Raw genomic sequence first — 13,280 nt, 5'->3', positions numbered from 1 at the left:
GCACAGACCTGCCTGGCGCTGAATGAAAAACCGTGTCACACGCGGTTCGCTGGCGGAAATTCCCCTTTTGGTAAAGCCCGGGCTCCTCTCCTGAGCCACGCGTGATTGGCTGGAAGTGGTAATGATTATATCAGCAAGCACTGGCTCATTCGCTACCGCGGGTGGCGCAATCCCAAGTAGAGGTAGGCTAAGCTAAACAGCTGAGCTCTGCTCCGCGCACCTCGCAGGGGTGATCGCGCGCCCCACGAAACACACTTTCATTTCTGATGGCTCTGGAGGCTGTCACCCCGCGGCAACCTGGACAGCGAACGCTCCCCGACCGGCACCGTGCAGCGGGGACAGAGGGCAGCAGCCGCCTCGAGCTCCCGGGCAGGGTGCACCCAGGGCCCCAGGCCTCGACTCCGGGGCCCCTGGGCTCTCATCTTCACCGTCTTGGGTGTCTTGTTGTTGGTGAGTTCCTGCCGCAAGTCCTGGCTCCAAAAGGCGCTCTTGGTGGCCCGGAAAAGGCCTGGGCGCGCCTGGCTGCGCAAATCCCTGCAGGACCCGCCTGGGCAAGTCCAATTCGCGGCGTGTTGGTGGGGGGCGCTAGAGGAGTGCGGGTCCCTGGCATCTACTTGCTGCCTGGAAGATCTGGCTCCTTGGAGAGCCTGACCTCTGGATTGGCCCCAGGCCCAGGGAGCATCAGATCTCATTTCTTTCCTTTCCCTTCCCTTTTCCCTCTGCATACCCTCCTCACTCTTTTCTCTCTCTTGCTATTTTGCACTGCATGTATCTTCTAAAACGTGTCCTTTGTAAATCACTAAGTGTAGGCTCCATCTCCCCCCACCACTGCCTTAAGCACCCTTACATTTCCTTTTCTCTGAAAGGAGAACAACTTCAAAATTGCTTCCAGCTCCTTGCGCTTTATGAATAGAAACCACCAATCAACTCAGCTTGGGTCAGATTCTCACCACTTTCTTTCAGGGGGAGTTGGAGGCTCTGGGTGTGTTTCAGCACTGCTGCTGCTGCTGAGTCGCTTCACTCGTGTCCAACTCTGTGCGACCCCATACACGGCAGCCCACAAGGCTTCCCCGTCCCTGAGTGTGCGTTTTTAAGAAGCTCACCATGGGGAAAAAATGTGCACACTTGGCACCGCCTTTCTTGCATTGTTTGAGGCTCTTTTCAAAGCTGCTTAGAGGGTCAAATAAAAAAAAAATTGAGGGTCTAACAAAGTTACAGGAATCGTGAAAATACACATCTTTCATTGACCAAATTAGTACCAAAAATCTGGAAAGAAATAGCATTTTGTATTCACAGGAAGTATAGAATTCGTTTTTAAAGTATCGGTTTGTAATAGGTAGGACTCATGTTGAACACACGTGATGAATGGGTCTGGGTGCCTGGCAAGTATCCAGTGTAGCCATGTGCATTGTCTGTTGGGTAACTCCTTAGAAGTGGAATTGCTGGGTCAGTGGGTTAGATGATTTTACGCTTTTGCCTAGATAATGACAAACTGTTCTCCCAAAGAAGACTGGACCATTTTAACTCACACCAGGAGTCCACAAGGGTGCCCTATTTCCCTGCACCCTTGCACACTGAGCTCAAACGGTAAAGGATCTGCCTGTGATGCAGGAGACCAGGGTTCGATCCCTGGGTTGGGAAGTTCCTACGGAGAAGGGGATGGCAATCCACTCCAGTACTCTTGCCTGGAGAATTCCACGGACAGAAGCCTGGCGGGCTACAGTCCATGGGATCGCAAAGAGTCGGAGACAACTGAGCGACTAACGCACGCACGCACTTGCACACTGAACTTTAACACTTTCCCACTCTAAGAAGTAAAGATGGGGCACCACAGTGTCATGCTTTTGATTCTTCCATTCCAGTAGAGTGTTTCAAGGATCCATGAGATTGCTGAGACTGGGAGTGGATAACCAGGAGACCCCAGGTTAGGACATAGGGGAGGGCTCAAAAATTCAGACAATAAAAGAGCTAACAAAAATCTTGACACAAATTCTTTCAGACAACAGGAGTTCTTCACTAGTTCTTCTAAGGCCAACATAACCCTAATACCTAAACCTAACAGAAACATTTGAAAAGAAGAAAAAATACTTTTAAATACCCTTCCTAAAAGCAGAGGCAAAATTCCTTTACAAAGCAAATAGTTAACTAAATTCTAGATCTTTAAAAACTATGGCAGAAACATCACATAAAGTAACTATCCTCTAATTAAAAATTTAACACATACACACAAACCAGTGTAAAGGAGAAAAGCTATATGAACAGCTTAACAGATGCAGAAAAAGAATTTGAACTGACACTTAACCCCCTGTAATGAAAAGGGGAAAGTGTTAGTTGCTCAATCGTGTCCCAACAATTTGCAACCCCATGGACTGTAGCCTGCCAGGCTCCTCTGTCCATGGAATTCTCTAGGCAAGAATACTGGAGTGGATTGCCATTCCCTTCTCCAGGGCATCTTCCTGACACAGGGATTGAACCTGGGTCTCCTGCATTGCAGGCAGAGTCTTTACTGTCAGAAAAAAGTCTCATTTTATCAGGGTAGAAGGGACCTTCCTCCATATGATGAAGGCCACTCCCTCTTGGAGTCACATTAGAGATTAGGATAACTGAGGAAGGGGCATGAGGGAATGTTTTGAAGCAAGCTAATTTCCATGATCTAGATAGAGGGTTTGGATTTCCCAAGTGTATGCATTAAAAAAAAAAAAAACCTCTTTGAATGGTACCCTTAAGATTGTGCACGTCTTTCTTTGGAAATCTTAACATTGAAGTAAACTGTAAAGAAATACTGAGCTTGAGTTACTAACATAATGCCAATGTATTAAGAGTTGCAGATATGAATTTCATCATAAAAATAAGACACTTAGGAGAATGGACAGAGGGGGATGGATAGAGAAAGAAATATGTGATACACCTAGGTTACAGAACTTAGGTGGTGAGCATATAAGAGTTGAGTGAATGAATCTTAGAACTTTGTTGGATGTTTGAAACTGTTCGTAGCAAAACATTGAGGGAGAGAGTCTGTGAGAGGAGAACCAGGGAAGAAAGGAAGGCATAGGATTGTGAGGGCAGGGAAAGGAGAGTCCACCAATTTGGGGTGACTCGGAGGAGGCCCGGACTGGGGAAGGGATGATTAGGGACACATATGAGCTTAGCTGTCCCCAAATACTTAACAGGTGGCATTTTATCTTGTTTAGATCCAGGCAGTTGAACTGGCTTAACATAAGCTGCTTCCAGTTTAACTTTGTTTTTCTTTCTTTTTTTTTCTCTTCATGTCACTTTCTACTTTAAATCACTCCCAGATTAAAGTTACAAAACTATACAAAACCCTTTGTTTCCTGTATCATCTGAAACATAGCTGCTGACATGACAGATCCCATGACTGGACACTTGAATGTATATTTCCCACAAATGAGGACAGTCTCCTCCCAAATGACAATACAATCCTGAATGTCAGAACACTATCATCAACACATTAATCCTGGTGGAAGCCTCAGACTCCAGTGATTTCAGACTGGCCCCATTGTGTCATTTTTAGCACAGAGACTTGGCTAAAAACCCTGTATTGCTATTTCTTCTTTCTCCATGTGATTCTGGTATTTTGTGGAACACTGACAGCTTCCTTTTGGGGACCGCGTGTTGGATTAAAGCCACAAGTCCATTACTCAATATGTGATTCTATATCCTGATTATGAAAAATTGTATGCATGACAGAACCCTCATTTGTGAAAATGTATGTGTGTGTGTGTGCACGCACATGTGAGAAAGAAAGAGAGAGCCTGAGAGTATTCACACATGTGGTCAAATAGAAGAAGTCAAGACACAAAATAATGGATGTTTTCTCTAATCCAGGGGATCTCTATGGTTTCTGTATTCTTATAAAAACAATTTTCCTTGCCCGTACTTTCTGGGCTTCCCGGGTGGTGCTAGTGTTAAAGAATCAGCCTGCCACCACAGGAGATGCAAGAGACTGAAGTTTGATCCCTGGGTCGGGAAGATCCCCTGGAGGAGGAAATGGCAGCTCACTCCAAAATTCTTGCTGGGAGAATCCCATGGACAGAGGAGCCTGATGGGCTACAGTCCATGGGGTTGCAAAGAGTTGGACGTATCTGAGCACATACTTTCTGGAATAAACATATTTTAAGAGGAAGGAATACAGGGGGAAAAACTTAAGTGTAAGTTACTTGCCGGCACAAAAGGCCAAAGAACAAACATGAATGAGAGTTTAGAGCTGGGAAGAAAGATCCCAGTTGTGTTTCATTTTGCAGGTAGTGGTCAAGGAAATGTGGGGTGGGTCCTAGAAGGGGTGAGAGTGTGGAAGCCACTCATGCCTGTCCCTGCTTTGTCCCCATAGGTCAAAGCTGCTTCAGCCATGTCTGTAAGGAAGGATGAAATTCACCAGCAGTCATCAGCCCCACTGGAACGGAGCCCCCAGCAGAAGTTATGTCCACCAGGTAGATTCTAGGACTGGTCTCCAACCCTTGTCTTCATGTCTGTGTGTTTATTTCTGGCTGTGCCTGAGGCTGTGTTGCTGCATGGGCTCTCTCTAGTTGTGGAGAGGGGGGCCTGCTCTCCAGTTGCGGTACTTGAGCTTCTCCCTGGGGGGCTTCTCCTGTTGCAGAGCACAGGCTCTCGGGTGCATGGGCTGCAGTAGTTGCAGCCTGTGTGCTCAGTAGTTGTGGCTCCTGAGCTGTAGAGTGCAGGGTCAGTATTTGTGACACGTGGGCTTAGCTGCTCTGCAGCCTGTGGGATCTTCCCAGACCAGGGATCGAACCCATGTATTCTGCATAGGCAGGCAGAGTCTTTACCACTGAGCCACCAGGGAAGCACCTGACCTTTCTTTTTACTGTTTAATGTGCCAGCTATGAATGTGACTTGGATGTGTGGCTTGTAATATATTTCTGTTGGCAGTGCTGGTCTAGGGTATGTGTTAGATGAAGAATCAAAAGGTGAAAGCCCGGTTGAGAGAGTTCCCCTTGTGGATTCCACAGATGGCCAAAAGAGGCCTCCCCAGCCACACTGCCAGCCTCAGGGAATCCTGCGGGGATTTACTCACCAGCTTTTCCCTTCCTTCCCAGGATTTTACATGGAAGAAGCCATTGGAGGTTGTGCCCCATGCACCGATGGGATAGACTACACCAATCATTCAAACACCCTCCCTTCTTGCTTACCTTGCACGACTTGCAAATCAGGTACAGAACCTGTGGTCCCCCATGCCTGCAGTTAGGGTGCTGGGTGATGAGATGGGATTTAAATAGGACGAGGAGTCAGAGACCTGATTTCCAGCCCAGCTAGGTTTTCATCTTGTCTTAGGTCAGTAAAATAATGAAAACAGAAGTTATTTGCATAACGCATGCCAACTGGTAGGGAAGTCTTTCAGAACATCAGCTGGAAAGAGGAGAATAACCTGTCCCTTGATGGAGGGAGCTGGATGGTAACAGTGCAGAAGGCCTGGGGGAGTGGGGCAGGGCTGGGTTTGAGCTGTGTCATGTGTCTGATCCTGGGCCAGGCTCCTGCGGGCGCCATGCCCTCTGCTCTGGGGTCTCAGCCCCTCTCAGCCTTCATGACCTGAGGTCCCTCTCCCTCTCCAGCAGGGCATCACCCGTTGGGACATCACCCAAGGGTTCCTCTTCATCCATAGCATCTCAGATTAAACCTCTCCCCAGCCCACTTCTTACTCCTCATTTGTGATCTAAAACATTTTTCTTCCTAACCCTGATGCAATCCGTAATGATGCACAGTCCCTTTTGTATGCCTCTATTGCTGACACGAGAACAGTGGCTGTTCTATGGATGGTCTATGTGTGTTGCCACAGAAAATGATCCCAAAATTACTTAAAAAAAAAGATTAATTCATTTATTTTTGGCTGTTCTGGGTCTTTGTTGCAGAACAAGGGCTTTCTCTAGTTGTGGTGAGTGGGGCTACTCCTTGTTGCTTCTCATCGTGGTGCACAGGCCCTAGAGCACAGGATCAGTAGTTGTGGCACACGGGCTTAGCTGCCCCGCAACATGTGGGATCTTCCCAGACCAGGGATGGAACCTGTGTCCCCTGCTTTGACAGGCGGATTCTTAACCACTGGACCACCCAGCAAGCCCTCCGAATTACTTCTTGAACTGAGTGGATGGAGATCTGGGTTGTGAAGAAGGGTTGAGAGACATATGAGGGAAACACACCCTCAAAACCTTATCTTTGGTCTCTAGGAGAAGAAGAAAAAAATCGCTGCACCCCAACCAAGGACACTGAGTGTCAGTGCAAACCTGGCACTTTCCATGGAGAAGATGCACCTGAATTCTGTCAAAAATGCAGCACTGGGTGAGACACAGGAGCCTAGGGGGGCTTCCAACCCACAGGAGACCCCAGTTTCCTTGTACCCACTTCTGTCTCCTGCTTCCGTGAAGCCCCTCCCACCTCCCAGAGCTTCCTTGTGCCTGTGGGGTCTCCTGAGCCTGCAGCAGTGCTCCCTACCACCACTGTTGTCCTGCATGGCTTTCCCAGTGGCCCCTTCCCACCTCTCCTCAGGAGGGGCCTAGAAAGACAGAAGTGCGGACAGCAGACAGAAGTCATGAGGAGGCCACGTGTGTGCTCCTTCAAGGTTCCTATAAAACCGGAGCCAACTCGACAGGCCTCACACCCAGCCCCTTGTTCCCCAGTAGCACCTGAATCTTTCCTATTCGAGGACTCAGGGGCCAATAGTAATTCACTATCCTCTGATGCTCAGTATTGGCTGAGATTAGTAGGAAGAGCCAACAGGTGGATGAGAGGGCCCCGTATTCAACTTTGACTGGAGGATGAGTCAAACTTGTGACCTTTGACCTGGATGAGGCCCCCCGGCCTCACAGAGCTTCCCGTGCAGCCCAGGGAGGCCAGACGGGCCTTGAAGAGGAAGCCCAGCTCCTGAAGGACAGCTCTGAACACTCAGTAGGAGCCTGGGGGCCGCAGTACACAATCCTGGATTGTTCTCCCGCCCAGTGAGAGGGAGTGAGGGGACCCTCCCCTGCAGACAGCAAGAGCCTGTCTCCCCTCCACTGTCTTGTCAGGGGACCCAGGACGGGAGGCTGCCCCCTCTTTCTCCTCATCCAGCCAGCTGTCCCTGATGGGTCCCCCTGTGTCTGTACCCAGGTGCCCTGATGGGAAGGTCATGGTCATGGACTGTACCCCCTGGAGCAACATCAAGTGTGTGGACCAAGAATCAAGTACCCTTGCCCATGGGGAGGCCCCAGTTCCTGGAGAGCTAACAACCATGAGCCAGAGACTACCCATCACTCCCTCTCCCTCCTCAGGCTCTTCAAGGCTGGTGATTAAAATTGCATCTGTAATCACCACTGTCCTAATCGGATGTGTATGGTGCTACTTTACAGGTGAGGTTCTAGAAGGGAAGGAGGAGGTGCTGGCTCCCTCCTCCATCTCCCCAATCCTCCTGTTCCTCCTGGCTTGTCTCTGATCTTGTTCCCCAGGAAACCCCTCGTCCTCCCACCTCACCTGGTCCTACAAAACTGATCACATCGGGCCCCCAACTCAGCTGACAGTCCCCTCTTCCCCTTGGCCGAGTCTGGTGGGAGGCAGGAGAAGAGGGTGGTTCAGTAGCACTGCACAGAGATTTTACATGGGTTTCATTTTACTTCATTTTCTCCCTTCTTTCTCCTCCATGAGGGTTCTCCAGATTCAGAATGTCCCGCTTGCAGTCACAGGCCTGGGGCTCTTTGTTCAGTGTCTGAGCCCCCAACCTGCACCCTGTCCCTAGGAAGGGAGGTGCGGCAAGAGCGCCCTCCCCACCACTCAGTGGATGTCTCTTCTCTTCTAAGTCTCTTTAATGAGTGCTGGCACAAGGTGATCGGTTTCTCCAGCATCTGGCGGCCTCAGACCCTCAGTAACTGCATCACAACAAAGCCCAGGGTGGACACGGTCCCCGGTTTGTCCTATGCTGTTGTCCCTGACTCTCTCAACTGGCCTGGGGGCTCTAGGCTGAATGTAGGAGGGAGACTGGCCTGCTGAGAGCTGTCCTAAGGCTGGTTGGCAGCGCTGGCCCTGTCCTTACTGTTTGAAACACCCTCACTCTGTAGCCCTGGGGTGTGGGGGGTGTCAGGCAGGGGTGCTCAGTTCCCCTTAGCATCACACCAGAGTCTGGGTGCCATCAGCAGAGCCCAGATGTGCTGAGTCTATGCCCACTTGGGGGGCACAGCACAGGTGTAGGTGGGAAGGCAGAACCCACTGTGTCCCCCCAGAAGCTGTAGGGGTTTGTGGGTTTGTGACTCCTGGGTCAGTGCCTTGCTTTTTCGAGGCCCTTTTCTGGCGCTTATGTCCCCCAGGAAGGTCTGGGGCTCTGGACCATGCACACAACAACAGGCTGACCAATGGAGACTGACTTTCCATTCTGGTCCCTTGGCAGAAAAAGAAGCTGCAGAAAACAACACCCAGTCCCGAGATGCAGCAAGCAGACTGCCTGTTGGTGAGTGTGGGGCTCTGGCCTTTCTGCTTGCTTGGGACTATGGTAGAGACAGGGAGAGGCAATGGGTCAGGTCTCCTCTTCTCTGGGGAGGTGGTGATGGAGGGAGACCGGGGCATGGAGGGGAAGGGAGCCCACCCCCTGCTCTGGTCCACTGGCAGCTCTGATGCTACTTCTCATCTGTCTTGTCACCACATCCCTCGTCTAGAACAGGGCAGGTGAAGGGTAATCACTCCTCCCATGACTGACCGAGTGATGGAGTCAGAGCTACATAATATTTTTCTGTGTGACTGTTACATACTTTTAAGCCGTTCCTCATCATAGTGGGAATTTCACATTTATTTCAAAAGTATTGTTGAATCTACTTGAAGTAAAATTTCTTTGTCAACATATAGAGGTATTTTCACTATGTATATGTGTGTGTGTGTGTGTGTATATATATATATATATATATATATATGAGGAGGGCATGGCAAGCCACTCCAGTATTGTTGCCTGGAAAATCCCCATGGACAGAGGAGCCCAGCAGCCTACAGTCCATGGGGTCGCAAAGAGTCAGACATGACTGAGTGACTAAACATATGTATACTATATATGTATACATACACACACACACATACAGAGAGGTTTATAGTTTGGGGTCATATCATTTCAATAGTTTGAGGTTTTTGAGTATTACCTTAATTTATAAATTAATCTAGGAGGAATTGAGATCTTTTAGCTATTCTATATCTTTCTTATGAAAAGAGTTAGCATTTTAAGTTAAGAGTTTTATAATACCTCAACTCCATGTGTGTTTTTCTTCAGTAAATTGCTCGTTTCTTGTTGAGGCTGTATCTTTGTATTACAATGTTCTATAACCTTATGAGTGTATCCAACTCATAATTCATTATAGAATTTATTGTCATAATTTTTAACATTCATCCATCCACACATTCACATTTAAGTATTATTGTTGAACCATTAGAGGTTTATAAGAACACAATTGTATATAAAATAATGACTCTTCTGTCCGCTCCCCTCAAAGGTCCTGCATTGGTTTTGATTTGCTTATGGCTGCATCTGCCAGAATTTCAGAACAAGGTTTACTAGGCTCAGTTCTGTAACCTAGGACCCCCGGTTAAGACCAAGGCTGCTCTCCATTGTGTTTTACAGAAACCAGCAGCACCTGAAGGATCTCAGAGGAGAAGATGGCTGCTGGTTCCAACAGACGCCACTGAAAGTGAGTGTTTTTTTCCTGGGCAGGGGATCAGGAGTGGAGGGAGGAGGGACAGTGTCCTAATTTCTATCTCCATAGTGGTTAGAGCAACTCAGAGAGGGGATGGCTTGTCCCTGAACCATCAGGACTCTAATTCCCTCCCTGCCCCCTCCTCTTTTTCCCACCCTGCACCCCTCTGTCCTCTAACAGTGGCCCCTAACACCTCCCTGTCCTTCCCTCCTCCACCATCCTCTCTCCTCCCTGGTTGCTCAGGGCCAGGTTGACCCACTCTGAGACATCCGAGAGGTGCTGTCCAGCAGGGCACCCCCTGGCCCAGGGAGGCTGTGGAGCCCCTGTCCATGCATGCTAAGTCTCTTTAATCATGTCTGACTCTTTGCAACCCCATGGACTGTAGCCTGTGAGGCTCCTTAGTCCATGGGATTCTCCAGGCAAGAATACTGGAGTGGGTTACCATGCCCTCTTCCAGGGATCATTCCAACCCAGGGATTGAACCCACATCTTACATCTCCTGCATTAGCAAGCAGGTTCTTTACCACTGGCGCCACCTGGGAAGCCCCGTGGAGCGCCTGAACTGTGGCTAAATCTGATGAGCTGTAGTATATAACTCGAATCTGTAGTTCAAGGAGTTGGTAGAAAAAAGGACTGTAATTTGTCTTGTTAACAGTGTTTTTTTTTTTGTATATTGATTACATGTTGAGGTGGTGGCTCAGATGGTAAAGAATTCACCTGTAATGCAAGAGAACAGGGTTCAGTCCCTGGCTCAGGAAGATCCCCTGGAGAAGGGAATGGCAACCCACTCCAGTATTCTTGCCTGGAGAATCTCATGGACAGAGGAGCCTGACAGGCTACAGTCCATGAAGTCACAAAGAGTCAGACACACAACTGAGCAACTAACACTACATATTGCAGTGAAAAAAATTCTTAACTTACTTTTAATTGGAGGATAATTGCTTCACAATGTTGTGCTTGTTTCTGCTGTACAGCAACATGAACCAGCCATAGGTGCACATATATCCCCTCCCTCTTGAGCCTCCTTCCAACGCCCCCATCCCACCTCCCTTAGGTATCACAGAGCACCGGATCGAGCTCTCTGTGTTATCAAGCCACTTCCCATTAGCTATCTATATTACATATTGAAAGGAAATTTTTTAGAATACTTTGAGTTAGTACCATATTTTATGAAAACTAGTATTGTTATTTTTCATGTTTTCAGTGTAACTGTTAGAGAATATAAACTTGTGTTGGGTGCCCTCCTTATGTACTGTGGATGGTGGTGTGCACAGCATTTCACACACACAGCATTGAATCTGCAGCACAGTCCATGAGGCGGGTGGTGTTTGCTCCATTTTAAGGTTAAATTCTTGCTCAGAGTCTGTCCCCATCCAGCTCTACCGCAGTGTCAGGCAGTGAGGCCGAGCCGGGTGTGAGGCCGGAGACCTTCCTCCCTCCAGGCCTTTGCTTTGTCCCCAGTGCAGAGGTGGCAGCCAGGGGGCCTCACCCTATTGAGAAAGGCAGGTGCCCTCCTCTGAGGTCTGTTGCACCTCGCTGTCCCACCCTCTGTCTCCTATCACAGATGCCTTCTCCCTGTGTGACAGCAGTCTCCTCTTCCAGATGGGCCCTCATCCCCTGCTTGGGGCAGGACTCTCTGCTGACCTGGACTGCCCCCAACTGCTCTGGGTGCTGGCGAAGTCCAACGCCCAGTGCCTGTGTGGCTTGTTTGCTGCTGGGAAGCAGGTCAGGGGCGCAGAGCAGCAGGATTACCAGCAGGGGGAGCTCCTCAGGTTCCCATCCTGAAGTCTAGGCCTGAATTGAGGGTCCTTGGCCTTTGTGAAAGCCTGTTCCAACTCTGTCTCTGTGACTTTCCCCCAACCTAGGCCTGAAGCTATTCTTCAGTGAGTTTGCAGCTATCTTTTCCTTGTGACTTCTGTGATTCGCTCCTGAGGCAGTTGGGCCTCACATGAAATGAGATCCTTGTGGCCAGAGAATAGGCCTGGGTCTCTCCGGATGCCCTGTGTGAAATGCTGCCAGTCACCAAGAAGGGACAGGGGACCTCAGTCAACACCCCGATGGATGCCTTGGAAATGCTGGGGCAAAGGTTGACAAAAGAGACAATTCAAGAGGGCCTGCTGAACTCAGGAAAGTATTAACATGTTTATGAAGAAAGTGAGACAGGCTCTGCTGTGCCCTGACCGTTTGAGGACCTCAATCTTTCATTTCAGGACACACTCCTAATAGACTTCTAGTTTTTATTTGTATTTGTTTGAAATTTGTCATTCATGTTAGTATGTATGCATTTAATGATGTAACTTATAATGAAGGTGTTAGTCACTGAGTCATGTCCAACTCTCTGCAACCCTATGGACTGTCCCCACCAGGCTCTCCTGTCCATGGGGTTTCTCCAGGCAAGAGTACTGGAGTGGGTTGCCGTTTCTTCTCCAGGGGATCTTCCCTACCCAGGGATGGAACCTAGGTCTCCTGCACTGCAGGCAGACTCCTTACCGACTGAGCCACCAGGGAGGCCCCGTAACTTGTAATACACATCATTAAAGTGCAAACATCTTGTATGTCTTGGTACTTTTATGTTTGTGCATGTATTTATATGTGTAGAAAAACATTTTGCAAATATAATTTCTAGGTTTATGTGGGCTACCTGGTTGAGTACTGGCAATCCAAAGCAATTAGAAATACAAAAGGAGGGCATTCCCTGGCTGTTCAGTGGTTAGGACTCTGCCCTGAGAGCCCTGAGTTCAATCCCTGGTCAGAAAGTAAGATCCTACAAGCCATGAGGGAAAAAAAAAAAGTAAGATCCCACAAGCCATGAGGCAAAAACAAACAAAAACCTACAAAACAACAACAATAAAGGAGAGCAAGCCCACTGCTGGGGGAATTTGACCACTTTGGGATTGCCTGGCGACTTCTTTAGGGTCCAGGCTTTAAACATGTCAACTTTATAGTTGGGTGAATATTTGTATTTTTCATAGGGAGATGTTAACAAGTGAGCAGAGAGGGAGGGGAAGTGGCACCCCCGTGTTGTGTCTGGTGACCGTGAACTGGGCTGTCATTCCCCGGGCTTCCTCCTGCTCATCTGGGAGGTTAGGGTGGGACGTGGGTTAGATATGAGTGTCAGATAATTTCTGTGTCAAGTCTGCTCTTATCAGTGACCTTCATTCCATCTGGGCTCAAGGAAGAGAGGACAGGGATCTGCCATAGTTTCTGGGAGGAAGAATGGACGGGCTCCTGGGTTATGTTCAGTGTTGGCTTGCTCCTCACTAGATGGGCCCCCCTTGATACTGGTGCTCTGAGCCCAGAATTGCCTTTCTGTGTTTGAATTGGCTGATTAAGGATCTCAGCCCCTCTGTAAGCTTTGACCTTCTGCAGAAAAGACACAGAAATGCTGATTCTTAAATACTGTGAGAACTGACCTAAAATGCCTGCTATATTAGGGTTTTTTTTTTTAATTAAAAAAATTTTTTTATACCTTCTGCTAAACCCTTCTCCATAGTATTCCAATCACTGCAGGATAATTTAATAGCAGAAGCAATTCTCAGGGAGGTTTTTGGTCTAGTCCATCTCAAGGCTTGTATGTTGTCTTCCCAAGGTTGATGTGACTGGTGTGGTCAAAAC

General features: G+C 48.6%; 1 protein-coding gene across 3 annotated transcripts in view; it reads left to right on the top strand.

Moving 5' to 3' along the window:
* Nucleotides 1-13,077, top strand: part of LOC109563117 (tumor necrosis factor receptor superfamily member 10B) — a 36,081-nt gene extending 23,004 nt beyond the window's left edge. Inside the window, exons 2-10 of one of the 3 annotated variants that reach the window (XM_070794921.1) lie at nucleotides 4,349-4,448; nucleotides 5,073-5,186; nucleotides 6,195-6,306; nucleotides 7,114-7,354; nucleotides 7,798-7,903; nucleotides 8,381-8,440; nucleotides 9,593-9,659; nucleotides 11,268-11,390; nucleotides 11,531-13,077. In XM_070794921.1, coding sequence (XP_070651022.1) covers nucleotides 4,349-4,448; nucleotides 5,073-5,186; nucleotides 6,195-6,306; nucleotides 7,114-7,354; nucleotides 7,798-7,903; nucleotides 8,381-8,440; nucleotides 9,593-9,609 — 750 coding nt within the window. In that variant the 3' untranslated portion in view covers nucleotides 9,610-9,659; nucleotides 11,268-11,390; nucleotides 11,531-13,077. Of the gene's footprint in view, nucleotides 1-4,348; nucleotides 4,449-5,072; nucleotides 5,187-6,194; nucleotides 6,307-7,113; nucleotides 7,355-7,797; nucleotides 7,904-8,380; nucleotides 8,441-9,464; nucleotides 9,660-11,267; nucleotides 11,391-11,530 lie in introns of those variants that run through there. The other 2 variants (XM_070794924.1, XM_070794923.1) reach the window with 2 other exon arrangements.
* The last annotated feature ends 203 nt before the right edge of the window (nucleotides 13,078-13,280 follow it).

This window comes from Bos indicus, chromosome 8 (genome assembly GCF_029378745.1).
Source record: "Bos indicus isolate NIAB-ARS_2022 breed Sahiwal x Tharparkar chromosome 8, NIAB-ARS_B.indTharparkar_mat_pri_1.0, whole genome shotgun sequence".
Classification (NCBI taxonomy): Eukaryota; Metazoa; Chordata; class Mammalia; order Artiodactyla; family Bovidae; genus Bos; species Bos indicus.
This window is presented reverse-complemented; position numbering and strand designations above follow the sequence as displayed.